This window comes from Mustela lutreola, chromosome 9, assembly GCF_030435805.1.
Source record: "Mustela lutreola isolate mMusLut2 chromosome 9, mMusLut2.pri, whole genome shotgun sequence".
Classification (NCBI taxonomy): Eukaryota; Metazoa; Chordata; class Mammalia; order Carnivora; family Mustelidae; genus Mustela; species Mustela lutreola.
This window is the reverse complement of record NC_081298.1, coordinates 10,981,206-11,007,002: the sequence shown is the minus strand read 5'-3', so window position 1 is coordinate 11,007,002 and position 25,797 is coordinate 10,981,206. Positions and strand designations below refer to the sequence as shown.

General features: G+C 54.9%; 1 protein-coding gene and 1 long non-coding RNA gene across 3 annotated transcripts; one reads left to right on the top strand and one right to left on the bottom strand.

Moving 5' to 3' along the window:
* Positions 1-1,659: 1,659 nt before the first annotated feature.
* On the bottom strand, positions 1,660-24,394 carry PEDS1 (plasmanylethanolamine desaturase 1). 2 transcript variants are annotated; one of them, XM_059132855.1, is made up of 6 exons: positions 24,174-24,394; positions 16,437-16,556; positions 7,627-7,718; positions 6,309-6,453; positions 4,646-4,858; positions 1,660-2,661 (listed from the first exon to the last, which is right to left on the bottom strand). In XM_059132855.1, exons 1-6 carry the CDS (start codon positions 24,295-24,297, stop codon positions 2,540-2,542), a joined length of 816 nt encoding a protein of 271 aa, XP_058988838.1. In that variant the 5' UTR covers positions 24,298-24,394; the 3' UTR covers positions 1,660-2,539. The 2 variants fall into 2 exon arrangements, with proteins under 2 accessions (XP_058988838.1, XP_058988836.1); XM_059132853.1 differs by lacking the exon at positions 24,174-24,394 and adding an exon at positions 20,525-20,634.
* Positions 23,186-25,626, top strand: LOC131807473 (uncharacterized). The gene is made up of 2 exons (XR_009344504.1): positions 23,186-23,287; positions 24,932-25,626. It is a non-coding gene; the product is annotated as an uncharacterized LOC131807473 (long non-coding RNA).
* The last annotated feature ends 171 nt before the right edge of the window (positions 25,627-25,797 follow it).

Below are 25,797 nucleotides of genomic sequence, written 5' to 3'. Positions count from 1 at the left end.
TTATTTTGCCTACCATCTGTTTAAAAAATGGAGCCAGCCTTTTAAAAAAAATCTGGATTTCTGGTTCCTCTTTAATCAGCTGATGTGAGCAGCAGCTGCTCTCTGGGCCTCAGCTCCCCAGGGCATCCCAGTCCTCAGTGTCAGCTGCTCTTTCCTGTCCTGCCTGTAGCTATTTTCTTGCCAGGGACACATTTCTCACTCGCCACCTGCCACCTCACCTCCATCCCTCCGCTGGGGCTATAGGCCGGTGTTAAAGTAGAAGGGCCCGAGGGCAAATTAAGGCTCTGGTCCCAGCCCTGCCACCTATCAGCTGTGTGACCTTGGCCTGTTCCATGACCCCAGTGTCTCAGTGTCCACCTGTGCAAATTGTGTTCACCTCTCAGGTTCAATGCACGGAGCTCCGTGGAGTCTGGCGTGTGATAAGCGTTCAGTGGATAGTATTTTCCCCTGCCCAGCCCTCGTGCACACTTGTCTGTGCAGTGCCCACCCCATTCTCACAAATGACCCCTGAGTCTTGCCGAACCTTAAGACACAACCACCTCCTCTCAGCTTTTCAGTTATAGGAGTTAATCAAATTTCTTTAGCTATTTTTACTTATTATTTTCTGTTACTTATGAACTCTGATTCCCCTTCCTTTTGTGATCCCCTTGGACAGTAACAAATCAAGTCTAATGGTGGGCGAACTTTAAGGAAAATTAAGTTATGGGTCACCTTTTTAAAAAAGCTTTATGATCACTCTAAAGAGTATTTTATCATCTCTGTCTCCCCCCCCTTTTTTGGCTAGTATTGCAGAAACTAGCCCAGACCAGATACTGATTGTAATGTCTTTATATTCACTACTGAATCTCAGTGCCTAGCACATGGGAGGTGGCTTATAACGTCTTTTCAGTGGATAAATGAACAAGATACTCATTTGTCTAAAATGTCTAGTGTCTCCCAACTTCCTCAGCCTCGAGGCTCCAGGTAATAAGTCCCTAATTTTCCAACCCTATCTTCCACTTTCCCAATATTCACTCCAGTCCGGCCCACTGTCTTTTAAAAACCTCAAACTTGTTTCTGCCTCAGGGCCTTTGCACTTGCCATCCAGTCTGCCAGCCTCTTCCCCCAGCTGGCTCCATCTTCTCCCACAGGTTTCAGGTTAAATGTCCCTCCTTGGAGAGACCCTCGCTGACCACCCTGCCAAACCTATCCCACCCTGCTTTTCCAATATGATACATTATTTTTTATTTTCTTCACAAATCACCATCTGAATGTACATGTGCATTTATTTATGTTTATTGTCTCCTCGGGAGGTCAACTCCACCAGGGTTAAGTCCTTGTCTGTTTGTTGACTGCTGTGTGCCCCAGTGTCCAGGTCAGAGCCCGGCACATGCCAAGAACATCTGCTGAAGGAATTCACTAATAGGGATCTGCCTTCATCACTCTACCCTCATGATCTCCTGCAGGAAGAACATTCCTCATCCAGCCGTGGGTCCCCTCCAAAAGTGTCTGGAGCAGAAGGCAACATTGATTCACTGTCTCAGGTGACAAAGCTCCCATTCTGAGCCCAAGACGGGAAGCGGGGAGCTAGGAATGGGATAGGGGTGGGGCCTTACCTTCCAGGATCCTTAACCACCCCCTTCCCCACCAGCCAACCAGGAAACACGAGGCAGCCGAGGATAAGTAGACTCTTGCTGCTTTGTTATAAATATATTATGTACATCCAAAACATGACATTAAAATATTACTCCGTGTTACAGAAAAGATATTAAGGCTTTCTATTATTTACATTAAACAAGCAAGCACCTTTAAAAAAAAAAAAAAAAACCAAACCAAAACAAAAAAGCCCCTTCCTTCCTTCTCGGACATCCCCCTAGCCAGAGGGGACTCTGTATCCCCTTCCCAAAGACCAGGACCCTTTGCAGGGGCTGCGCTCTGTGAACACATCCTCTGATTAGAAGTATCAGCTCTGGCTGCAATCCCATGGGCAGCTGGGGAGGGGACAGGGGGAGGAGGTCCAGGCTTGGGCAGGGGATTCCTGCCTCTTCTGGCTGGCTGCCCTCAGACGCTTGCTGCACTTGGGCCATCCTTGGGTGGACAGGCCAGGCCGAAGGTGGTGCCTGGGGCAGCTCCTAGACCGCTGGGGCAAACAAGACAGAGAAGACAGTTCCATGGCCCCAGTGCCACCCACGGTGAAGGGCCGCCCAGTGAGGCGGGGGTCCTGGAGGAGGACAGGGAGTGGGTGAGCTCCCCCTCTACCCAAGGAATGGCTGGCAGGGTGGAGCTCCTTTTTCTGCAGAGGCAGGCTTGGAGACAGAGCAGCTCAGGTGGCTGGGGAGGGGCCCAGGAAAGAAAATGAAAAAAAAAAAAAAAAGGAAATGAAAAATCAGTGGCTCAAGTATTCTGTGTCACAAGGGGTGGGCTGGGGGGTGCCCGGGCCCAGCCCAGGAGGCGTCCTCTCCATCTGGAGGGGTCAGCACGAGGAGGCTGGAGTTTGGCAGATGGCTTCGGTTTGGGGGGGCTGGGGAAGGTTGGCAATAAGGTGGCAGGCTCGGAGGAGCTATTTGATCTTCTGGGCCCATTTCATGTCATCTGCCCGAGGCTTCTCGCCGGTCAGGCCCTGGATGAGGTCCTCCAAGCGTCGCCAGAAGCCTATCTTCTCCAGAGGGTAGTTGAGCCAACCTGCAGTGGAAAGAGGGCACCGGAGGGTTGAGCAGCAGTCGAGGAGATGGAAGGAAAGGGCTGGCTTTGCCTGGGGCAGGAACACTTAGGAGTAAGTCTGCACAGGGCAGGGGACAAGGGCTGACCAAGGAGTCTGGGGATGGGGACCTCCCACTAATGGGCTTCGGGGCTGCTCAGACATACCTTTCTCCTCTCACTCATTCACTTTCTTACCCTGTGCTTAGTATGTGCCACGCACAGGGGCAGCGTTTCTTATCACTGGGCTCACCTGCCACCTCTTCCAGGAAGCCTTCCTTGACACATCACCCTCTTTTGTTTTGTTATAGCTTTTATGATAACCTATAACCGTTCTCCACCTTCTAATTCACTACCTTCCCATGTCGTGTTGGTTTTTCTCTGCAACTCCCAACTAGAATGTCCTGCTCCACACAGCAGGACATTTCCACTGGGGATCCCACTGGCGCAGAGTAGATGCTCCAGAAATGCTGCTTACAATCCCACTTTCTATTACAGCACCCCCACCGCCCCCGATCATGAGGTAGGTACTATTCATCCCATTTTCCAGATGTGAAGACTGGCTTGGAGTGGAGTCTCCCGAGTGGGCGGCCAAACCAGGAGGGATCCTAGGCCTGGCTGAGCAGTGACCTGATCTCAACAGTCTAAATTCTAACCCTTCCCCCTGCCCTTAAAGAACATGACTTTCAGACATACAAAACAATATTTCTTGTGGTTCTCTGCTCTGCCTCCAGAAAGACAATGCCCCCTGCTCCCTATGCAAACCAGGAGCTGTGCGTGATCCGGGCCCTCTGATAGAGCAAGCACCTGGCGCCTGCCACAGTGCCATTCACAGCCCAGCAGGGGAAGGTGGCACCTAAGGAGGGGGCTGTGGGCCCCATCTTGTGGGGAGAAAAAGGACACCCAGTCAGGTCTGTGAGACTCATAAGAGCCAATGCCGGCCTGACTTGCTGTCAGATGCTGAGAGCAGCTCTGCCACATCTAAGTTGGACGCCAGCTGGCCCCGGCAAACCAGCTCCGTTTACCTTTGGTACCAGTCCGTGAACAACCAATGGCATGTGGATCTCCTGACTGTTCCTCAACCACACCAGGCATGCTCCTGCCTCAGGGCCTTTGCACTTGCTGTTCTGGTCTGTCCTGACTTGGCGGTCAGGTCCCTCTCACACTTGTTTTTGGATTCCTCACCTCCTTCTACGAACAGCTACTTCTGCTTCCTCACTCCATGACTCTCTGCCCTTCACCTTGCTCTGCCCCCCATAGTGGGGGCATTTCTCTTGTCTAGACTCAGTCATCTCCCCTCTCCTCTGCCGCCAATGCCCTTCGCTCCAGCCACACGAACCACTTTGCCGTTCCTCAAACCAACCAGGCATCTGCGTTCTTCCTTCAGGCACTTTGTACCTGCTGCTCTCTGTGGCTTGGCGTGCTCTTCCTTCAGATCTGCATTGTTTTGTCCCCCAGCTCAAATGTCACCTCTCAGGGAGCCCTCACCGCCTTCTCTCAAGGGTGAAGGCCCCCACTTCCTTCTCCTACCCTTTGCTTTGTTCTGCTCCAGAGCAGCTGGCATGGTTAAATGTACTACTTACGTACGGTCTGGCATGTCCCCTATGAGCATGGGAACTCACCAAGGCAGGGACTTGTGTCTGTGTCTGTTTAGTGCTGTGTTCTAAGCCCAGGACAGTGTGGGGCACACAGTGGGTGCTCAGCAAGTATTTGCTGGCTGGCTGGCTGGAATCCCAGCCCACGAGGTGGGAGAGGGGAGTGGGGAAGGTTGGCTCCTTTGCACTGCCGTGTCCTCTGCACCTAGACTGCTCGGCACATAGTAGGTCTGTGCGTGTTGTAAGAGCAAGTTCCTGCTGGACAAGGATTCCAGCACCTCCTCCTGTGACCTCTGCCCTACTGACCCCGAGGAGGAAGCCACAGAGAGGTGGGGGGTGGGGATGGCCTATTCCAGGTCACCCTGCAGCCGCACCTGTGGTGATGCAGAAGTAGGTCTCATGGGGGGAGACATGGTGGATGCGGTGGTGTTTGCGTGGCAGGATGATATGCCAGTCCTGCAGGAGGGTGACCCAGCGTGGCAGCCCAAAGTACGTGTGGGACCACTTGTGGATCTGGTTGGTGAAGGTGCCGAAGATGATCAGGCAGAAGACGAAGCACTCCCAGGGGTACTGCGGCTCCAGGGCTTCTGCAGGGCAGGGAGAAGGGGGTGCACACAGGGCCATTGAGTGGTCACAGGGCGGGGCCACCACCAGCCTGGCCCTTACCGCTTGCCCTGGGGCAGCTCCCTGGCCTCTCCCCGCCCCCCTGCCCCTGCCAATGGTCTCAGGCAAGTTCAGATTCCCCTCTGGGCCTCAGTCTTTTCTTCTGCTCAGTGGGCAGATAATGGAGTCAGTGGATGAACCATTACAGATGTGGGCTCTGGAGTCAGGCAGGGCCGGCTTCAGGTCCGTGCTCTGACATTTCTTGGCTATATGAGCTTGGGTCAGTGCCTCTGCCTCTTTGAGTCTCAACCTTGTCATCAGTAAAATGGGAGTAAGTCTTTGTCCAGGTTCCCTAGAAGCAGAGCCTGAGACACGGGTTCACATGCTCAGAATTTATATGAGGAGGAATGGGGGAGGCGTCCTCTGTTCAGAAAAACATCTGAGAGGGTAAGGGAAGCAGGGGAAGAGCTAAGCAGTGTTGGGGTTAGGGGAGTCTTGTCTCAGCCTGATCCTGGGGGGCAGCTCTGGAGAGTTAATGGCTTCATAGAGTTGGTCTCACCCAGAGGTGAGAGGACTGGTCTTCTGTAGGTTTTTCCTGTCACTTTAGGCTTAGGCTTTATTTATTTTTATTTTTAAAAGATTTTTATTTTATTTTATTTTATTTGACAGAGGGAGAGATCACAAGTAGGCAGAGAGGCAGGCAGAGAGAGAGGAGGGGAAGCAGGCTCCCCACTGAGCAAAGAGCCTGATGCGGGGCTCGATCCCAGGACCCTGAGATCGTGACCTGAGCCGAAGGCAGAGGCTTTAACCCACTGAGCCACCCAGGCGCCCCATAGGCTTAGGCTTCAGACTTATCCCGAGGGGAGAGGTGGGACCTGCTCTGGCAGTTCTCAGAAGGGCCAGCTGGGAGCAACCACCACTGATGGCAACTGGGAGATGGGCGCCTGCCCGTGTAAGAGGATACGGGTGGGCACTGCAGCGGCCACTGTACCACAGAAACTCCTCACATCTACCCACAGGGGGAGGGGTTGCTCCAAGGATCCACAAGGTGTCAAATTGTTAGAACAAGACCGGGCACAGGAAAGTACTTACCACCGCCGCCCACCCCGCCCACCTGACAGATAACTGCCGCTCACTGAGGTGAAAATGACTTTCTTTCTTCCCCCAAACAGGCAGGGAGAGATCAGAACTCAGAACTTCCCGAGTTCATAGGCTGTATTCTAATTACTAAGCCAAGGCAGCCAAGCCAGCGGCCCTCAGGGCCTGGCAGGCCACGCCCAGGAGCAAGGTGGGCAGGGGTCGGGCAGCAGGGGGTCATGGGGACCGTCTAAAGATGGCGGCCACGGCTCCTGCCCCGTGAAGCCAAATGGGAACAAGGACCCAGGATGGCCAGAGCAGATTGTCCAAGAGAAGCTGGGCGGCTGGCGCACTCACCGGGGCTCTGGGTGCGGAACTTGTAGGCCATGTTCAGCAGGGGCAGCAGGGTCACCAGGCAGTTGTCGCCGTTGGTCTCGATGAAGTCGTGTCGGGTGATGGCTGTGGGGTCGATGTGATGCTCTCGGAAGGGTCGAATGAAAGCCTGGGGTGGGGGTGGGGGTGGGGGCCAGAGAAGGGACAGATGGGACCAGTTGGCCTGTGGCGGCCAGCGCCTCTCCACTACCTCCTGGGCACACCAGACTCAGGCTCGCCTCCTGGCCTTTGGGATGCCAGAACATTCCACCATGCTGCCGACGTGGAGCCCACCCGGCCTTCAGGGTCCAGGCCTAAACAGCTTTGGCAGAAGACAGTCCTAATGACTTGGCCGGGACCCCAGGATGGTGCTCAGTCCCCCCCTCAGAGGTGGGAGGGGAGATGCAGACGATCTCCACCTTTCTGCCCCACTCTGATACAGCTGAGGACGGCTCTCACAGTGGCAGGAAGGCCTCCCTTCTTTTTCTCCCCCACGGCCACGCCCCTCCTGGTAACTGTCTCCTCATCTTCCTCTTGTATTGGTACATGCTGTTCCGATGGGGCTGACTAACCAACCAACTAACTAACTAACTAATTAACCCCCTAGTTCAAAGTGAGCACGCGATCCTGGCCCGGCCAATCTGAGCATTTCTCTGCCACGGTGCAGGACAGGGATGGGTATGTGACCTCCGCTGGGCCAGTGGGAGGGAGCCATGGGACTTTGGCTCTAACTGTGGGAAAGGAGAGTTCTTCCGCCTACAGGGCCACACTGGTAGGATGAAGGAAAAGCCTAGGTGACAATGAAGCCAACAGAGAGTAAAGCGGAGGGAGACGTGGAGAGAGAATCATGAGAACATGGTATGACTGGACTGCTGGGTTTGTCCTACTGGACCCGGCAACGCTTTCCCTGGGTTCTACTCTACTGTTCAGTTACATGAATGACGACCTTTGGTTAAGCCAGCTTGTACTGGACTTTGTCACAACCAAAGGAACCTGACAGAAGGTTAAGTTCAATTAAAGAAACAGGGACACCAGGGCTGGCAAAGGAGAACAAGATGTGGCCCCCAAATTCAGGGGGCTCAAAGCTTTCTGACTATCCCAGGCTTCATGCTTTTGCTTCCAGAAAATCCCAGAGGGTTCTCTAGTCTGTTCTCGTCCCAGAAGAGGGACATGGGGTCAGACTGGAACGATGGTTTCTGTCTTTCAAACAGGGAAATGGGAGGCTCTGAGAGGGAGGGGGCTCACCCACGGTCAGACAGCCCAACCCCTTGCTAGGTGGCAGGGCTGGGGCAACGGTACGTACCTTCCCCACGATGGGCAGCTCCACAGAGCCCCAAGTGTCAGCTCCCCAGTGCACCAGGCCAGACAAGAAGTCAGCAATGAGAGCTCCTGCAACTGTGGACAAGAGGAGGGTGAGGTAGGGGTGGGGGACCCCAAGGGGCAGTCCTGCCCTCCACCCCACAGTAGGGAGCCCCTGTTCACTCGCCTGCTCGCTCACTCACTCATTTGTTATAGGGGATGATGTCCCTTCTCTACCTGGGTTGCCTTTTTCCCTCTGAATGGAGCCTTAGGTGTAACACTCTTGTCCCTTTACTTGCTCTGCCCGGGGATATGTGGGGACTCATTTGCTCGGTGAGTCTGGAGGACATAAACTGGACATGAGCAGATCAACTCAACTTTTCCCTGTTAGGAGCTGACTGTGCGCTTCTCTCTGGCCCCAGGCACTACAGAGGGAAGCCTGCTCTGTTCCAGCGCTGCCAGTGACTAGACGGAAGTATCCTTCTGGGGTCTGGTGTTGGGAAACACCTCAGGTGTAGACGGGAGCCACGCCTTCCTCTCCAATCTGGCTTTTCTGGCAGCCTTTTCCTTGACTTTGTTCTCAATGTGTTTGGAACTGGACTGGGGTTCCCTCAAAGACCCCAACACCGTTCACTCACTTGAGGGCTCAGTATAATACAGAGGTTAAGGGCTGTCAGATCTGGACTTAAATCCTAGCTGTCTCTCACTAGCTGTGTGATGTTGAGCATGATGCTGAACCTCTCTGTGTCCTAGTTTCCTCTAGGTGGATGGGAATGGTCATCACAAAAAAAAAAAAAAAAAAAAAAAAAAAAATGCAGCTGTCATTTATTGAGCACTTTCGGTACTAGGCACAAGCTCTTTGCATGTTGATCTCAGTGGGGTCCCACAGTCTGTTCCAAGTTGGTACCATCCTCACGCGCTCTCCTTACAGAGGCGGAAATGGGAGGCCTGCAGAACAGAAGGGACTAGGCAGAGGCCACAAAGATGGCAAGTGGCACAGAGGGGCTCTTAACTTGTCTTGAGGTCCAAATCTACTTCCCCTGCACACGGGGGGAAACCGAGGCAGGTTGGCCCACTGCCTGTACAAGGGAGCACCCCAGTGCCGTCCCCCATTACTCCCCCTGCTCACTGCCATCTCAGCCCTCCTGGCTTATTCCCTCTCCCCCTGCAACACCCTCACACGCCTCTGCATCTCTCTCTCTCTTTGCATTTGCTGTTCCCTCTGCCTGGAATGTTCCTTCCCCAGGTGTGGTGCAGCACACTCCTTCACTTCCTCCAGGGCTTTGTCGAACATCTGCTGGAGACACCTGATCTAAAATTATCACCACCCCCAGCTTCCAGCATCTCCTGTCTCCTTTCTTTCTTTCCAAGCACTTATCCTCTGTTTGCTCATGGTCTCCCTCGCTCAAGAATGTCAACTCCACAAAGGCAAGGGTTTTAGACTTTAATTGTTTATGGCTTCGTCCCAGTTCCTGGCCCTTAGTAGGGGGTTCAGTAAACATTCCGGGAATGAATCAGTGCAAACCCACTAACTACAGTGGTTGGCACACAGCAAGCAGATCAATCATTCTTCAATCATTTTGTCTATCAAGCACCATTTGGGGAGGATCTACTGTGTGCTAAGCTCTAGAGCCAGGGACGCAGCAGACACTGAGCTCACTGTCCCCTGGAGCAGGGCGATAGGAGGGGGTGGGGGCAAGCTGTGAACCATGCAGGCCACAAATGCAGTTTCGAGTACAAACCCTTCCCCTCCTCCTCCCCAGGCCGGTTCTTCCTGTGAAATCTGAGACACACCAGGAACCTTTTAGGGATTCTCTGAGTTCTGCTGGGGTCCCTACCTCCTTGGTGACAGGGGACCAGGGCCTTGGGACACTGTGGAGGCTGCAGAAAAACCCCTAGGTGCCGTCCAGGCTGGGCAGTCCTGCTCCTCGAGGACACCTGGGCTAGGGGAGTGGGCTTTTTTTTTTTTTTTCCCCTTTAAAATTTTATTTAGGGCTAGGGGCACCTGGGTGGCTCAATTGTTAAGTGTCTGCCTTTGGCTCAGGTCATGATCCCAGAATCTTAGGATCGAGCCCAGCATCAGGCTCCCTGCTCAGCAGGAAGCCTGCTTCTCCCTCTCGCACTCCCCATGCTTGTGTTCCCTCTCTTGCTGTCTCTGTCAAATAAATAAATAAAATCTTAAAAAAAAAAAAAAGACTTTATTTAGGGCCGCCTGGGTAGCTCAGGCAGTTGGGTGACTGCCTTCAGCTCAGGTCATGGCCCGAGGGTCTTGCTCCCTGCTCGGTGGGGAGTCTGCCTCCCCCTCTTCCTCTCTCTCCCACCCCCCCACCTTGAGCTCTCTCTCTCTCTCTCAAATAAATAAAATCTTTATTTATTTTTTAATTTCATTCATTTATTTGCGAGTGAGCGAGAGAGAGCACCAGTGGTGGTGGGGGGAGGAGCAGGCAGAAGGAGAAGGAGAAGCAGACTCCCTGCTGAGCACAGAGCAGGACTCGAGGCTTGATTCTAGCACTCTGGGATCATGGCCTGAGCTAAAGGCAGTCGCTTCACCGACTGAGCCACCCAGGTGGCCCCAAGCCAAGGGCTTCTGCCCTTGCTGCTCCCCTATGTCATACTCCATCTCTCCCTGAAGATCCCCAGCAAGGGGAGGGGGGCTAGTCCTCCTGGGCTCGGGGCAAACATCACCCCAGACTCCTGGCTAAAGCCACCCTCCCAGGCAGGTGCTGGGTCACACCGCCCTGCTTTATCTGCCACAGCACATCCTTTTTCCTGCTGAGCCATATTCCATAGTTGGGATGCGCCATGGGGCATTTTTAGCTGCTGGACATCTGGGTGGTTTCCAGGTGCAGCTGCTAGGAGTTGAGGCTGTGAACATTCACACGCAAGCCTGTGGGCAGACACATGCCTGCACTGCCTCAGGGGCTGAGACGCCAGCTACGTGTTTGTTCTCACTCACAACATTTATGGAGCACTTACAGGTGCCAGGCCTTGTGCCAGCACCTTAAATGTTTTATCTCTCTTAATCCCTAAACTGGACCAAGGCTAGTCCTAAGCTGGTTACACATCTTATCTCCTTAATCGTTGTAAGCATTTAATCCTTACAGATGACAAGAATGATAATAATGAAAATAAGAGAAAAACAATATTTATGATAGTGGCTACCACTTACAGAGCTCTCCCTGTGTGCCAGGCCCTGTATCAAAGATGTTAAAAATGGGGGTGCCTGGGTGGCTCAGTGGGTTAATAAGCGTCTGCCTTCAGCTCAGGTCATGATCTCAGGGTCCTGGGATCGAGCCCCGCATCGGGCTCTCTGCTTCTCCCTCTCCCTCTGCTCCTCCCCACTGCGTGTATGTGGGCTCTCTCATTCCCATCGAGGGACATCCTATGAGATACCAGGGCTCCTCAAAACTGTCAAGGTCACCAAAAACGAGGAAAGCCTGAGAAACTGTTACAACCAAGAGGACCCTAAAGGAACATGATACATAAATGTGAGTGGGATCCTAGATGGGATCCTGGAACAGAAAAAGGCCACATTGGGTCGAAACTAAGGAAATTGGAATAAGCGATGGACTTTAATTCATAATAAATGTATCCGTATTGGTATCTTGACTGTAACAAATGTACAGACACTAATGTAAAATAGAAGATGTTAACAGTAAGGGCAACTGGGGCCAGGGGCTGTGTGGGAACTCTACGTACTCCCTGCTCATTTTCTGTAAATCTAAAACTATTAGTAAATAAGCTCTGTTTTTGAAAAACTGCATCATCTTAGTTTACGTCCACAGCGATAGGGCCCAACCCATCCTGACTTTTCCAGACTCGGAAGGAAAGGGCGGTTGGGGCTGCAGGTGAGTAGCCAGGGACGATCGTGAGGGCAGCTCCCAGTGATGCTGAGCCTTCACATCCCGGTCTGCGGAATGGGGACGTTCATAGCACTTACTTTCCTTAAGCACAATCAGTTGATGAACTGGGCTGATGCTCGTAAAGTCAGTCGCTGGGACATGGTTAACGCTCCCAGGAGTGGCCCTAGTTAGTAGCTTAGGTGTTACCCCCCTCCCCAGGCCTCAGTCTTGTCATCTGTCAAATGACCAGCACCTGGCCTTGGCAGGCTCCCAGGCAGGGAGGGATGTGTGCTTTGGATAGATGTCAGGAATTGCTTTTGGAGAGGAGCACACCCCATCCTTAGGCTCTGTGAGCCCCGGGTCTGTGCAAGAGGCTGTTTCAAGAGCAGTGACTCCAGGACTCCTGGCCTGCTGCCTGAAGAGGCTGTGATGGGGGCAGGGGTGGTGAGGCAAACACACAGGGCATCTTTGTCCCAGTGTAGGAGGCAGTAGCTGGAGCTGGCTCCTTCTGGGGGCAGCTTGGGGCTGGTCAGCACCCCATGTGCAGGACACTGGAATAGGGTACAGGACTCATTCTGGGCTACCCTGACCCACTGGGTGGGGACTGCATGTGGCCACAGGTCAGCCAGCTGTGCCTGGTTAGTCCCCTCCAATTTCAAGGCCTGGCATGGAGACAGGGAGAGCAGCTAAGACAGATGTGGTCACACCTGGGTGGCTCAATTGCTTAAGTGTCTGCTTTTGGCTCAGGTCATGATTCCCGCATCCTGGGATCCAGCCTGCACCAGCCTCCTTGCTCAGCAGGAAGCCTGCTTCTCCCTCTGCCTGCCACTCCCCTGCCCGCTCTCTCTCCCGCTGACAAATAAATAAAATCTTTTTTTTTTTTTTAAAGATTTTATTTATTTATTTGACAGAGAGATCACAAGTAGGCAGAGAGGCAGGCAGAGAGAGAGGAGGAAGCAGGCTCCCCGCTGAGCAGAGAGTCCGATGTGGGGGCTCGATCCCAGGACCCTGGGATCATGACCTGAGCTGAAGGCAGAGGCTTTAACCCATTGAGCCACCAGGCGCCCCCAAATAAATAAAATCTTAAAAAAAAAAGAAAAAGAAAAAGAAAAAAGAAAAACACCATCAGCTGAAGGCAGGCTGCTCCACAGGGGCCTGGGCCAAATCCTGGCTTCACAAATCCCGGCTTCATCACCTTTTCCCAGGTTTCAGCTTGACTCCTCACCTGACCTGAGGCCGGGTAACCTCTGACTTCAACACCAGTCCTTGCATTCACTGTGCTCCCTTGCCTAGAACGCCCTCCCCTCTACTAGTCCGCCAGAAACTCCTACTCAGTCCTCAAGGGCCAGCTCTCTAGCGCCCACGCTCAGCAAACAGCTCAAGGCTCCCAGGGACGATCATTTGTTCACGCTTCTGCTGAGAATAATACTGTCCTTGTCAAGGTCCCTGATGGCCTCCATGTGGCCAAATCCGGTGGTCCCCTTGCTGCCCCATCCTGCTGGTTCGCTCCGCAGCCGCTCCTAGTGGACCCCCAAATCTTCTGGAGACACATTCTCCTCCTGCCTTCTGTAATCCCGCCCACCCCTTGGCTGGCTCTTCTTCCTCCCCCGCCAGCCTGGAGGCACCAGGGCCTTGGGCCTCTTCTCGGCCTGTACCAGCCCCTGGGGGCACTCCGCCAGCATCTGAGCTTCAGACACCTCTTCTACTGCGAGGACCCCCCAGATTTCTATCCCTGGCCCCCTTCCTGGACTCCAGACGCCGATTTCCAACTTTGTGCTTGGCACCTCGCCCGGGGCTCTCAGGCAGGCAGCTCAAGCATCTCCCCCCAAGCTGCCTCTTCCCACCTCTGTTAATGGCCCTTCCATCCAAGCCTGAGAATTACCACCGACAGGCCCTCCTCACCTCCACCACTGAGCTGACGGGGCCCTCTGGCTGCTCGCCTCACACAGCTTGCTGGAAATCTGATGGTTTTTCACCACCTCCACTGCCCTACCTGGTCTGGGCCACCACGCTCGCCTCTCTCCAGCCCTCCCGCCCCCATCCGTCCTCCCTGGAGCTCATCAGTGGCCCCTCATGGCCCACCGAACAAAACTCCAAGTCTAGACCACAGTCCTGCTGTCTACACCCCCCTCCTCCACCTCTCTGAGCTGCCACCAACTACTTTTCCTCAGATCAGCCTTCTCCAGCCACATTGGCTTCCTGTCGGTTCCCTGGACACACACCAGCCTCTGGGCCTTTGCACCTGCTGTTCCCTGCGACCCCTCCCCCAGATATTTATCTAATCTCCTCCCTCACCTCCTTCAGGTCTCCCAGCAAATGCCACTTTTCCAGAAAGGCCTTCACTGCCTGTTCTCTTATCTTCGTTTTGCTTCCCAGCATTGCATCATCGGCCCGTGTTTATTAACTGGGCACCTTTTCATGCTTCCGCCTCTCCTGGTTTCCAGGGCCTGCCAGAGGCACTGGAGCCTCTGGGGAGATAGCGCTGGGCCAGAGGTAGGCTCTGCAGACTGGCATGGTGCCTAGCCTCCTGCGTGTTAACACACAAATCAGGGTGGCTACTTAAATCGATTAGGGACTGTGCAAACATCACTATCAGGAGATTGTCTACTCTTATCGCCCAGAGGCAAAGGTGTGGGATGGGGGAACTGGTGTCACCTGTGGTGACTGGACAGCCAGAGAGCTCCTGAGCCAGGGACTGGAAGCTCTGATCCCAACCAGGGAAAGGAGGTGGTGACCTGCCTGGGACACACACCAGGGCTCCAACATGTTCTCTTCCAGGTACTAACTGCAGGCTGGATGGCCCCGCTGGGAGAGGCTGTGGCTTGAGTACAGGGCATGTCTGGGCAAATGACCCCAGACTCGGTGGCGGCCCAGGGGAGGGCCAACTGGCAAGCAAAGAATTGAGTTAAAAGCGCCCAGTGTGCGGCTCGGTGCACAGTAGGCCCTTGGGAAATATCCACTGCCGAGCACAGTGGTACGTCGGGGGCTGCCTCTCCACCTCTGCTCTGTCACTGGTCCCTTGGCAGCTACATGCAGCTGCACTTTGGCCTCGGGACAGCCCGAGTTGGCAGGTACCCCGAGCAGCCCCAGCATAGAAATGTTGAAAACAAGGCTCAGAGATGCAAGCACAAGCACACCCGCCCAAAGCCCCACAGCCACAGGGCAGGAGAGCTGGGACTGGAACCCAGGGCCTGCTCCTAACCACCCCCAGATGGGGCAACAGGGCTCACGCCGGCCACATTCCTGCCCCTGAAGGCAGTGCTTGGAGGCAGAGAGGCTGCAGGGGAGATCCCTCTCACCCCGGGGCAAAGGGGACATGTGTGGCTCCCAAGGGGGACCCAGGCTCCCCGGCACCGGATGGGTTAACTCCCTCTCCCCCAGCTGGCCCAGCCCCCCTGCCCCCCTGCACAGGCCCACCCTACGGCACACCCAGATGGCTCCGTTAGCCAGCCTGAGCACTATTGGCTTAGGCGGCCAGAGTGTTTTTAATGAGATTGCAGGAGCTGAACACTTGGGGAGGGCCAGGAGGACGGACCAAGGGCACAGCTGCCCCCTCTGCCTGGGCACCCGGGGCAGGGAGGGGAGGAGAGCCTGAGTTCGAGGGCAGAGGGGAGGCCAGAGTGCAGACAGGAAGAAAAGGAGTCCCCCCGGGACTTGGGAGTGGAGACGGTGAGTGGAGAACTAGGTTATGCTTCTGGCTTGAGGTGTGACACCGGCTGGCCCTTCTTTGGGCCTCAGTTTGTTCGTCTGGAAAGTGAGGACAAGTGTGGCATCTGACTCCCCAGCTGTGGACAGGGGAGGCCTGACCAGTGGGAAGCATGGGCAGGTTCTGTAAGTTGCGGCTGCTCATTCCTTTGTTCCCTGATTCAGTAAGTATTTATCGAGTACCTACTGTGTGCCAGGCCTCCTGCTTGGGGCTGAGCCTGCAGCAGGGAACACACAAGAATGTCCGCTCTCGGGGATCTGAGATTTGAGTGGAGGGAGACAGGTACTGAGCAAATAAATACACTGTATAATGGATTATGTCGAGGAGATGGTGTATGGTAGGGCTTCTATTTTTGAAGGGTATCAGGGAGAGCTTCCCTGAGGAGGTGATCTCTGAGTAGAGACCTGGATGAGGAAGTGAACCAGGTAGGTGTCTATGGGAAGAGAGTTCCAGGCACAGGAACAGCATGTGCAAAGGCCCTGAGATATGAGTATGTCCAAAAGTGCATAGGGGAGACACAATGAGGCGGTCTGTGTAGAGGGAGCAGGATACCCCAGAGAAGAGCGGAGGGAGATGGTGTCTGAGGAGGAACTGGGACCAGGCGGTACTGAGGAGTCGGTATTTTATTCTGTGTATACAGAGAACCGGGGGTGTAGCGTGACTTTACTGATGATCTAATGGGATCCTTCCGGCTACCAGTGAGTATGGACAGTGCGGGCAAAGGGGAAGGCTGGAGACCAGGGAAGAGGCTCCCACAAAAGTCCGGGCAGGAGAGGCCAGTGGCTGGACCAGAGCAAGGAGAGTGGAGGTGGAAGGTAATGTTTGGATTCTGGGTACATTTTGAAAATAGAGCCAAGGGGCGCCTGGGTGGCTCAGTCAGTGAAGCGTCTTCCTTCAGCTTAGGTTGTGATCTCGGGGTCCTGGAATCAAGCCCCACATTGCCTTGATTGCTCAGTGGGGAGCCTGCTTCCTCCCTCCTGCTTCCCACTTGTGCTCTCTTTTACTCTCTCACTCTCAAATAAATAAAATCATTAAAAGGAAGGAAGGAAGGAGAGCCAAGGGCATTTGCTGAGGGTCTCGATGTGGAACGGAAGACAAAGAGAGGAACTGAGGCCGATGCCCAGGGTTTTGGCCCAAGTAAGAGGAGGAACGGAGGTGTCACCGAGACAGAGGTGGGGTTCCCATGGCATGTCCTTGGTTCACATGTGCACATGGGCATGTGCACAGCAGGTGGGTCCCTGACCCCTGGGGACCCCAGGCACTCACCGACACCCAGCATGACGAGGGGCGTGTGCTCCAAGCGGGCCAGCAGCAGCAGGTGGACCAAGTTGTGGGCGATGAGGCTGAAGCACAGGACCACGCAGCACCACTCCTGGAAGCGCTTGCCTGCGGGGACAGGAGGCCGGGGGTGAGCGCAGCCTGGGTGGCAAAGGCCACGGGGCTGTGGACTGAAGCCAGACAGAGCCGGACCTGTATGAGCTCTCCTGCCGCAATCACAGAGCCTGACGCACCAAGCACAGGCTGAACGTAGGCGCTGCTGGGAATAAAAGATTTCACAGATGAGGTCACTGTGGCCCAGAGAAGGGGAAGAGTCTGCCCAAGGCACCGGCCCACAAAGCTGGCCTTGCACAGGCCAATTCTTTGGCGGAGGGGACCAGAACTTGTCTCCCGGGCCCTTGTGGGCTCTGTGTGGACACGCTCCAGGGAAATTTAATGAGCTTTTTCTGACACCATGGCATCACTTCTCCCCTTTTGTACGTAATTACTTGGAGATGGAGGCCACGAACACCTTTTAACCCCAGAGGATCAGATCCTGCCCAACGTCCACCAAGCAAGGGGTCCAACGAGTCACAGGGTTTAGGAGAAATGGGCCTGGTTATCACTTCTAGGGCTCCTGCTGGGAGCAGGGCGGGTCTGGGGGCATGACAAAGGAGAGGAGGGGCCAGGCACGTGACATGGGGTAAGGTGCGCTGCGCGGGGGCCGTGGAGTGCGGCCCCCATGCCCTGCGTGAAGGAGGGTCACTAATGGGCAGCCCCCCGCCAGGTGGGAGTATGGGCCCAGAGTGCCTGAGCTCCTAATTCCCAAGAGAAGCCAGAAATGAGGACATGGGTGTGAAATCTTTTTAAATTTCCTGCCACATATTTTTAAAAGGCATGTGAGCTCAGACAAGCAATTCACTCACTGCAGCCCCGTCTGTGGGGTCTTTTGGGGGGTCTCAACACTGCAAGTGGCCAAAGCCCGGGGGATCAGCCAAATTAATTTGGTCTGCCACATCCTTGCAGCCAGCAAAAAATGCCCAGGCGGCTGTCTATATGTGGACATGGAGGATGTCAGGACATACTGTTGAATGCAAGACAGCCAAGGGCTAACCAGCAGCCATTTATGCAAGAAAAGAAAAAGCTACCTCATCAAGACTGGCTTTCACTTACTCCCCTTGGGATTTTGTGTTTGTGAATGCACTCCCCTATCAAAAATCTTTTGTAATTGTAAATTAAAATTAAAAAAAAAAAAAAAAAAGGAAGGAAAACATTGTGTGGGCGGTACAGACTGTGCTCTAGGACCCCTGGGGATATTGTTTTCCCAGGCGGCTGGTCCCAAGAGCATGGAAGACCCTTAATGATAATAATTTTCTTATCATCAGTGTTTAACATCTACTAAGCAGTGGCTCTGTGCCAGGTACCTGCTGAGGTGATGCCATTTTGCAGGTGAGAGATCAGAGGGTCAGAGTGGTCCCAAGGAAGGAACGTAAGGCTGTCCGGCTAGTCAGCTATCGACTAGGACCCTATGGCCGGGCAGGTCCTTGTGAGTGATTAACAACTGAAGGGGACACGGCAGAGAGAGAGGGTTCTTCCTGTGTCTTTCCTTTCTTAATGCTTGCTAGTCCCTTCACTCCCTTCTGACCCGGAGAGACTCTGGCAATGCCCTTGCAGACCTTGGCCTGGAGCCTCCACCTCCAGGAGGCTATCCATGATGCTTCCTCGGACTCTTGGACTCTCCCGGCATAGGGCTGCCCCTATGACATCCACCCTCCCCGACCCGAATGTGAACTCAGGAGGCCCAGGACCATGTCTGGCTTGCTCACCAAGGCCCTGGCACAGAGCTGATACTCACTAAATGCCTGTGGAATGAACGAATATCTAACAGAATCTTAGATTCTGTCTTAGATTTTGTCTCTGGGTGCCCCTCACCGAAGCACCTTAGAAGAGAATATCAGGCATTCCACTGCTCCTGAGAGGGAAAAAGGCTCAGAGAGAGAGAAGGGCCTTGGCCAGGCCATACAAAAGCAGGCTGAGCCCCGGGCCAGAATCAGAACAGCGGCCCTCCCCTTACCCTGTGAAAAGACCGAGGGTCAGAGAAGAGAAGGAACATGCCCAGGGTGGCACCCCCTTGGCCCCCTTCTCGTACAGATGAGGACACCGAGGCACAGCGAGGGCGAGGACCTGACAGCAGTCCCACAGCAGCAGAAGTAGCCTGGAACCTCTTGCATCCCAATTCTTAGTGGCCACTTCCCTTGGGCCACGTGACCCTGTTGCTCCAGCGGCCCCTACCTGGGGTCACTGTAATCTGGCCCAGCACGGCCTTCCCCTTTCTGGTTCCTGTTTGTGGCCCGGGCCCGAGACTCGGAAGCAGAAGCCCGCAGGGGGCAGGTGGAAGGGGTGAGGAGAAGGGGATTCGTCCACACCAGCCTGCCCGCCCCCGCCCCGGACTGCAGGGACAGCAACACAATGGAGTACCAGTAACAATGGCCGACACGCGCCCCGGCTAGGCCGGGGTGCCGGGGCAGCCTACGTTAGAGATGCTGCAGACCAGTGCCCTCCAGCTCTCGGCTTAAAAGAAAGAAAGAAAGAAAAGCTACATTAAGAAAAAAAAATCACCTACAATTTCTGATTTCCTGCTTCCCTTGTGAACACAAGGCTCTGGGCAGCCCAGGCCTGAGTAGCAGGGGCTGCCCACCCCCATCGGAAGGGGGCAAGAGCTCCTGGTTTGGCTCAGTCTCTTCTCTTTTCCTGGGGCCTCCTATTGGGTGGCTTCCTTTGGGGGCCTTTTTGACCCGGAGACCAGGTCACTCCCTCAAGTCTCAGTGCTTCCAGGGATGAGCTATGTAATCTCACTTCCCAGGTGAGGATACTGAGGGTAAAAATTTTCAGTGGGTAAAACTTTTCGGAGGGTAAAAAAAATCTTCATTTTCAGCGGGTGAAAAAACTAGTCCAAAGTCACAGCACGGACAGCCAGCCTGGCAGGGCCTGCACGGCGAGGGGGTGTAAGCAGCATCGCTATTCAGATGGGTAGACTGAGGTCCAGGGGGAGAGAAGGGCTTTGGTTAGGACACAAGTGCTCGGGCCACCTCTGGCAGAGTGCTGGGCCCTGTTTTCCTGAGCCAGCCCCTGGCCTGGCCAGGGTCCATGATCTGGGCTCCGAGTTATGGCAGTGAATGCCCGTTGGCCTGTTGCGTGTGGTGGCTGTGGACAGCTGGGAGGAGCAGGGGAGGCCAGGCGCCAGGCCTCGGCCATCTTTGCTTTCCTGGGAGCAGGCCTCGGCGGCCAAGGGCTTGGCATCAGGCCCGACTCTCCTCGCTTCAGTCAGACAAGCCCTGAATAACCTGCGCTTTGGATGGCCCTTGGCGTCGGGTTGGTGCGGGGACAGAAGGTAGAGAAAAGGCAGGAACCGGAGAGAGACAAGAGGAAGAGACAGAGGCCAACAGATGCGAGAGAACAGGAATCAGAGACACAGAGAGACAGGAAGAGAGGAAAAACAGAGACGTGGAGAGATGATAGGGAGACAAAGAGAAAAAAGACAAAAGAGTGTAGCCAGAGAGGAGAGACAAAGTGGAAAAAGAACGAGACTGAGGGAGAGAGAGAGAAAACTCAGCCCAGAGTGGCAGGGACCAGGCCCGGCTTGGGAAGGGGCCCCGGGTCTCTGGCTTCCGTCAGGCCCATTTGGGGGGACTGAATCTCTGCTCTGGCCCCAGGCTAAGAGATCCTGTATCCCCCAGGGCCAGAAGTACATGTAGTGAGCCAGGGTGGTGTGACCCCTGAGGGCCCACCCCTGGAGCCCGGAGCCCCTGAGATGTAGCACACCCACAACCAGGTTTCCGTGGGTACCTGCTGGGAAGCTGTGCGAAGCCTTACCCCCAGGCTTGCCCACGAGGCCTGCCAAGCCTGCCAGGTCCTTCACAAATCCTGGCACAGGGCAGGCTGCTGCGTGAACCCCGAGCCTGGAGTGCAGTGGGCTAGGGGACCCTCCATGACTCCCAGGACTCGCAGGACCAGGCCCCCGCTTCTTGGCCAGACACTCGGGGCCCACAGGATAGGGCCGTCCCACCACCCAGTGCCGCCCCAATCAGACTACTCACAGTTCCCCGCAGACACCAGGCCCACTCGCTCTGCCGCCGGCCCTGCACACATGCTGCTCCACTGACCTGGAACACCAGGCCCCTCCTGCACACCCACCCTGGGCTGGCTCCCTTCCACAGTGAAGACTAAGAACATGGAACTTAGAACATCCCCCCTCCTTCCATCAGTGTTCTGGTTCTAGCCCCGCCGCTGAATGGCTGTGTGACTGTGGCCAAGGCTCTCCTCTTTGCTAAGCCTCAGGAAACGTCTTCGGGATGGACAGGGGGCCCATGAAGTGCCAGGCAAATCAAACACAAGCAGTCCTGGCCTTGCAGACCCTGCCCTCTGGGAGGGGCAGAGGCAGGCTTGATCCTACACGGGACAAGCATTACGAAGAACACATGTAGGGGCTGGGCCATGAGGAGGCTACAGGAGGTGGTGGTGGGGGGGAAGCCTCGGTTTCCTCCCCTAAAAAATGCAGTTAGCACTGAGGGCACACCTGAGACAGTTGTAGTGAGGACGAAACGAGATCCCATGAAGGAAACGTCCAGCACGAGCAGTGCTAAAGAAATCTCAATTATGGGCACCTGGGTGGCTCAGTGGGTTAAGCCACTGCCTTTGGCTCAGGTCATGATCTCAGGGTCCTGGGATCGAGTCCTGCATCGGGCTCTCTGCTCGGCAGGGAGCCTGCTTCCCTCTCTCTCTCTCTCTCTGCCTGCCTCTCCGTCTACTTGTGATCTCTCTCTATCAAATAAATAAATAAAATCTTAAAAAAAAAAAAGAAAAGAAATCTCAATTATGTCAACTGCCTTATTATTGCTGCCAACTGTCACATTGCCAGTCCATCTCTGGCCCCAAGAATATCAAGAATTCAGTCCTGGAACCCAGAAGCTTCTCCTACTCTCTCCTTGCTCATTTTTCCCCAGCCCATGGGACTCTTTGGTGTTCTACAACAACTCTGGGCATGCTCCCACCTCAGGGCCTTTGCACTTGCTGGGTCCTTGGTCTGGACCAATCCCTCCTCAAGTATCTTCAGGCCTCCCTCTCTTCACGTCTGTGTTCAAATATGACTGATTCAGTGAAGCCTTAACTGGCCCCTCTAAAATGTTACTGCCCCCAACAACATTTCACTTCCCCCTTTCCTGCTATATAATTTCTCCATAATGCTTGCCACCACAGGGCAAGGGATCTCTTCTCCTTATTTACTGGGCTTAGTAAAATGCCAGTTCTATTTTTTCTGTCTTATTCACTGCTTTGCCCTCAGGGCCTAGAATGGAGACCGGGACAAAGATGCTCCAGACGAGACGTAATGAGCCTGGTCCCTCTTTTTTTTTTTTTTTTTTTTTAAAGATTTTATTTATTCATTTGACAGAGAGAGAAAGAGAGAGAACAAGTGGGCAGAGAGGCAGGCAGAGAGAGAGGGGGAAGCAGGTTCCTGGCTGAGCAGAGAGTCTGATGCCGGGCTCAATCCCAGGACCCTGAGATCATGACCTGAGCTGAAGGCAGAGGCTTAACCCACTGAGCCACCCAGGTGCCCCAAGCCTGGTTCCTCATTTCGTAAGTCAGGTCCAGAGAAGGTCAAGGTACTTCTGCAAGGCCACACAGGAAAGGAAGAGAGACAGAGGGAGGGAGATCTAGGACATTTGGAGAAACCAGTCTGACCAGTCTCCTGCTTCTCTACTCCTCACTCTTCACCACCTGGCCTCCTTCCAGCTCTGAGTCAAGAGGAGAAAAGGCCTTTACTGAAGATTTGGGGGCATCTGGAGGCTTGTCTGTACTCTCAGAGCCCTGCATGGCTGTTCTTCAGAGGGTGAAGGGCATTTGGGGGAAATCAGAACCAGACAAAAATGCAATCATCAGCGGAATGGAGAAAGGGTCAGTCTCTTGGGGGAGCTCAGAATCCCTGAGTATGATCTGGCTGAAAGTGGGTAGGGTTTACTCAGGTGGGCAGAGCGGGACACCAAAGGAATCCTTACCCTGAGTCTCAGATGGTGAGTCTGGACAAGAGAGTGCAACCCCTTACTTCAAGACTCACAGGAAACACCAGCCTATTGGGGGAGCATCAAAGTGGATGACCTCATTTCCTCTTCCCCAAACACTACCTGAGGAACAGGTAAACTTTACTTTATGTCCATTTTGGAGATGAGAAAACTGAGGCTCAGAGAGGGAAAGTGGTTTGGCCAGGGTCACACAGTAAGAAGCAGTCAGGATGCCAAGCCCAGACTGTCCCAGGGAGTGCAGGAGGTTTTAGGTCCATAGGCTAGGTGCTTTGGGAACAAGCTAAAGAAACTACAGTATCATGTGCCCCGTACCCAAGTCACTAAAACAAACAAACAAACAAACAAAAACACAACCACACCCAGAGCATGGAATTGCAAGTCCAGAAAGGGCCTCTGGTGATCTAGGTCTCAACAAGAAAGCAAATGCCCCAAGGTCACACAGCCAGCAATGGCAGAGATGGTATGCAAACCCAGGCCAGTCACGGTAGAAAGCCAAAGGTGGTAGTGGAACCATGCCCACCCCAGGCAAGGGCTGTGCATGGTGGCTGTCCCCTGGCAAAAGATGTCAGAATGTTTGACAAACAAAGCTTGGTGTGATGGCGACATCGGGGTGGAGGGGCCTCCTGCGGCTCCCAGTCACCTGACTCTGGAGTTCTCCAAGGCACTTCCTTAACCCCTGGGGGCAGCACACAACCCCCCTTCCCGCCCCCGCAGTGAGATTCCCTGGGCTCTACTGGAAGTCAGAGAAGAGTGGTGGAGCCGGTGCTTGCTGGAGCATAAATGGTAGGCACAGCGGGAAGGAGCCAGGGCAGAACAGGCGGCAAAGGTCTCTAAACTGCTGTGGGTTTTAGAGAATGGAGGGGGCTGATGCCTGCAATGGGAAAGGGGCAAGGGCTGGACTTGGGGCTTGTAGATGGGAGGAGCTTAAGCTGGAAGACTTACAGTGCCCTCACCACTCGGGATACCGGGATACCGGAATAGAGTGAGAGCGGAGGCTCCGCTCTGCTGGGGGAGGGGATGGTCTGTGGCCACTGAAGCTCAGAATAGGGCTTGGGGGAAGGGCGGCGTCTGGGGCGCTAGGTAGCCGGGAGTCCCTAAGTTGCGGTTCCTAGAGCAGAGAGGCTGACGTGCCCAGATTTGGTGGGTGAGGTCACTGTTTGCTGCCCAGGCCCTGGCTGGGGCACAGATGGGGCCCTAGGGTGTGAATTCCGGATCTGAGGAATCTGGGATGGGATGTGACTTATAAGAGGCCGGGGGGGGGGGCGGTTAGAGGGAGTGGCAGTGCAGGCAGCTGACCAGCTGCCTAGGATGGGGGTCCCCAAGTCTAGGGGCGCTCTTTGCAGCCGCGGATGCTTTGAGGCTAGGATCCGGATCTGGGGGTCCGATGGGAGCTCTGTATGTGGCCCGGGGAGCTGATACGGCAGTTCCTTGATACAGGGATTGTCTGTGCATCTAGAAAGCCCCGTGCCCGGAGCTGTGCCTGGAGCTTGGAAGGGGCCCTGGGGTGGGGTCCCGGACTTGGGAACACTATGTGCAAGTTTAGGAGCCAAGGCTGGAGTTCTACATCAGGGCCCGAGGCTGGGATTCCGATCTGGGGAGCCCGGGGTCGCTGTCCGAAGCCCGGGCTGGTGACTGCAGGCCCGGAGTGGGGGGGAGGCGGAGGTCTTACCTGGAGAATAGAGCGCGGCCAGTTCGCGGGCCCCGGCGTGCTGCGCGCCCCAGCGCCGGCAATACGCCGCCTCATCCTCGTCGAGCTCCGGCTGCTGACCCGGCCCGTCCTCGGCGCCCGCCATGGCCACTCGCCCGGCCCGCCCGGTGCGCTCTGCTAGCAGCGGCGGCGGCGGCGGCGGCAGGGCCGCGGAACCGCGGCGAGATCACGCCGCCCAATGACCGCTCAGCGCCGGGCGCGGCGGAGGCGCCGGCGGGGGCCTCGCCCGGCCGCGCGTCACAGCCAATCGGGGACCGCGCCGGGGCCGAGGTGGCCAATCAGCGGCCTCCGAGCCGCAGCCAACCGCGGTGCTCGGGAGGCAGGAGCGCAGCTGGACGCAGCTGGGCACGGAAGCGTGGGGCGGCGGCGAGTCCCTCCCGGCAGCGATCCGCCTCCGGCCGGAGCCCCTTGCCTGTCCCGCGGAAACCGCGGGCGCGGCAGCACCCCCGTCGCGCTCGGTTTACCGGCCTGTGTAATGGGCCGAGGTCGTGCGCCGCCGGACCCAGAAACGGGCGTTTCTTCAGCATGCACTGTCAAGCGGCTCCTGTGTGCAAGGAGCGCGAGTGGGGGGCGCTGGGCCGGGGTCAGGGAGCCCGCGCTTGGTGGACACTTCGAGCAGGGCTCCCTGGCTGGGGCCCTCTCCGCCTGGGCTAGCTTCTAGAGCCCTACCGCGTGCAGAGGTGACGAGGACCGTGCGTACACCTACTGTCTGCCCGCAGGTGTTGAGCGCCTGGGGAGGAGAGCCGTCGTCGAGCTTGACTCCCAGGACCTGCTGTTCTCCCGAGGGAGAGCACAGTACACGGATGAGAATGACCTTAAGCGTCCCTATTCGATTTGGTGAGCGCTTAGTATCTGTTAGACGCCGGGCCAAGAACTCGTCAACAGCCTTTCATTGACTCCTAATAACCAGTGATGTTGCCGCCTCAGAGTCCCCTCCTGACTTCCCTGCTCAAAGTTGCTCCCTCCTCCGGTCACTGTGACATCATCAAGTTTTGTCTTGACAGCGCTTGTCACGGGCAATGAACTTGCAGTTCATGTGCCACCCACCAGAAAACCGGTTCCCGAGGGCCAGGGTTTGCTTTGTTCACAGCCGAATCCCCATGTCTGGATCGGCATAGGGCACGTGGTGGAAGCTCAGTAAATGCTTGCTGAGTGAATTAAGGCTCAGCCCAATGCTTTCATTCAAATCCTTTGCCCATTGAAGAATTGGATTATTTGCCTTTTTATTGTTGAATTGTAAGAGTTCTTTATGTGCTCTGGACACTGGACTCTTATCAGATACACGATTTGCAAGTATTGTTTCTCATTTTGTTTGTTGTGTTTTCACTGCTTGCATAATGTCTTTTGATGCACAAAAATGTTTTTACTTTTAAAAAGATGTTTTTACTTTCAATAAAGTCCAGTTTCTGTGTTTTTTCTTTCTGTGTGCCCTAGGTGTTATATTTCCATATTCTTTTTTTTTAACAACATCATCATATTCCATTGTGTGGCTGGGCCATAATTCATTTAACTAGTTGCCTATTGAATGGACAATGGAATGGAATGCCTATTGTTTCTGTCTTTAGATTTTGTCAACTATTTATGC

What these genes read in the sequence shown, in the direction of transcription:
- PEDS1 (XM_059132855.1), bottom strand. Translation starts at nt 24,297, where the DNA reads ATGGCGGGCGCCGAGGACGGGCCGGGTCAGCAGCCGGAGCTCGACGAG. An exon ending in GTTCCGCACCCAGAGCCCCG is followed by an intron (nt 4,859 to 6,308) that starts GTGAGTGCGCCA and finishes CCTGCCCTGCAG; the next exon opens with AAGCCCTGGAGCCGCAGTAC. An exon ending in CTACTTCTGCATCACCACAG is followed by an intron (nt 2,662 to 4,645) that starts GTGCGGCTGCAG and finishes TTTCCACTGCAG; the next exon opens with GTTGGCTCAACTACCCTCTG.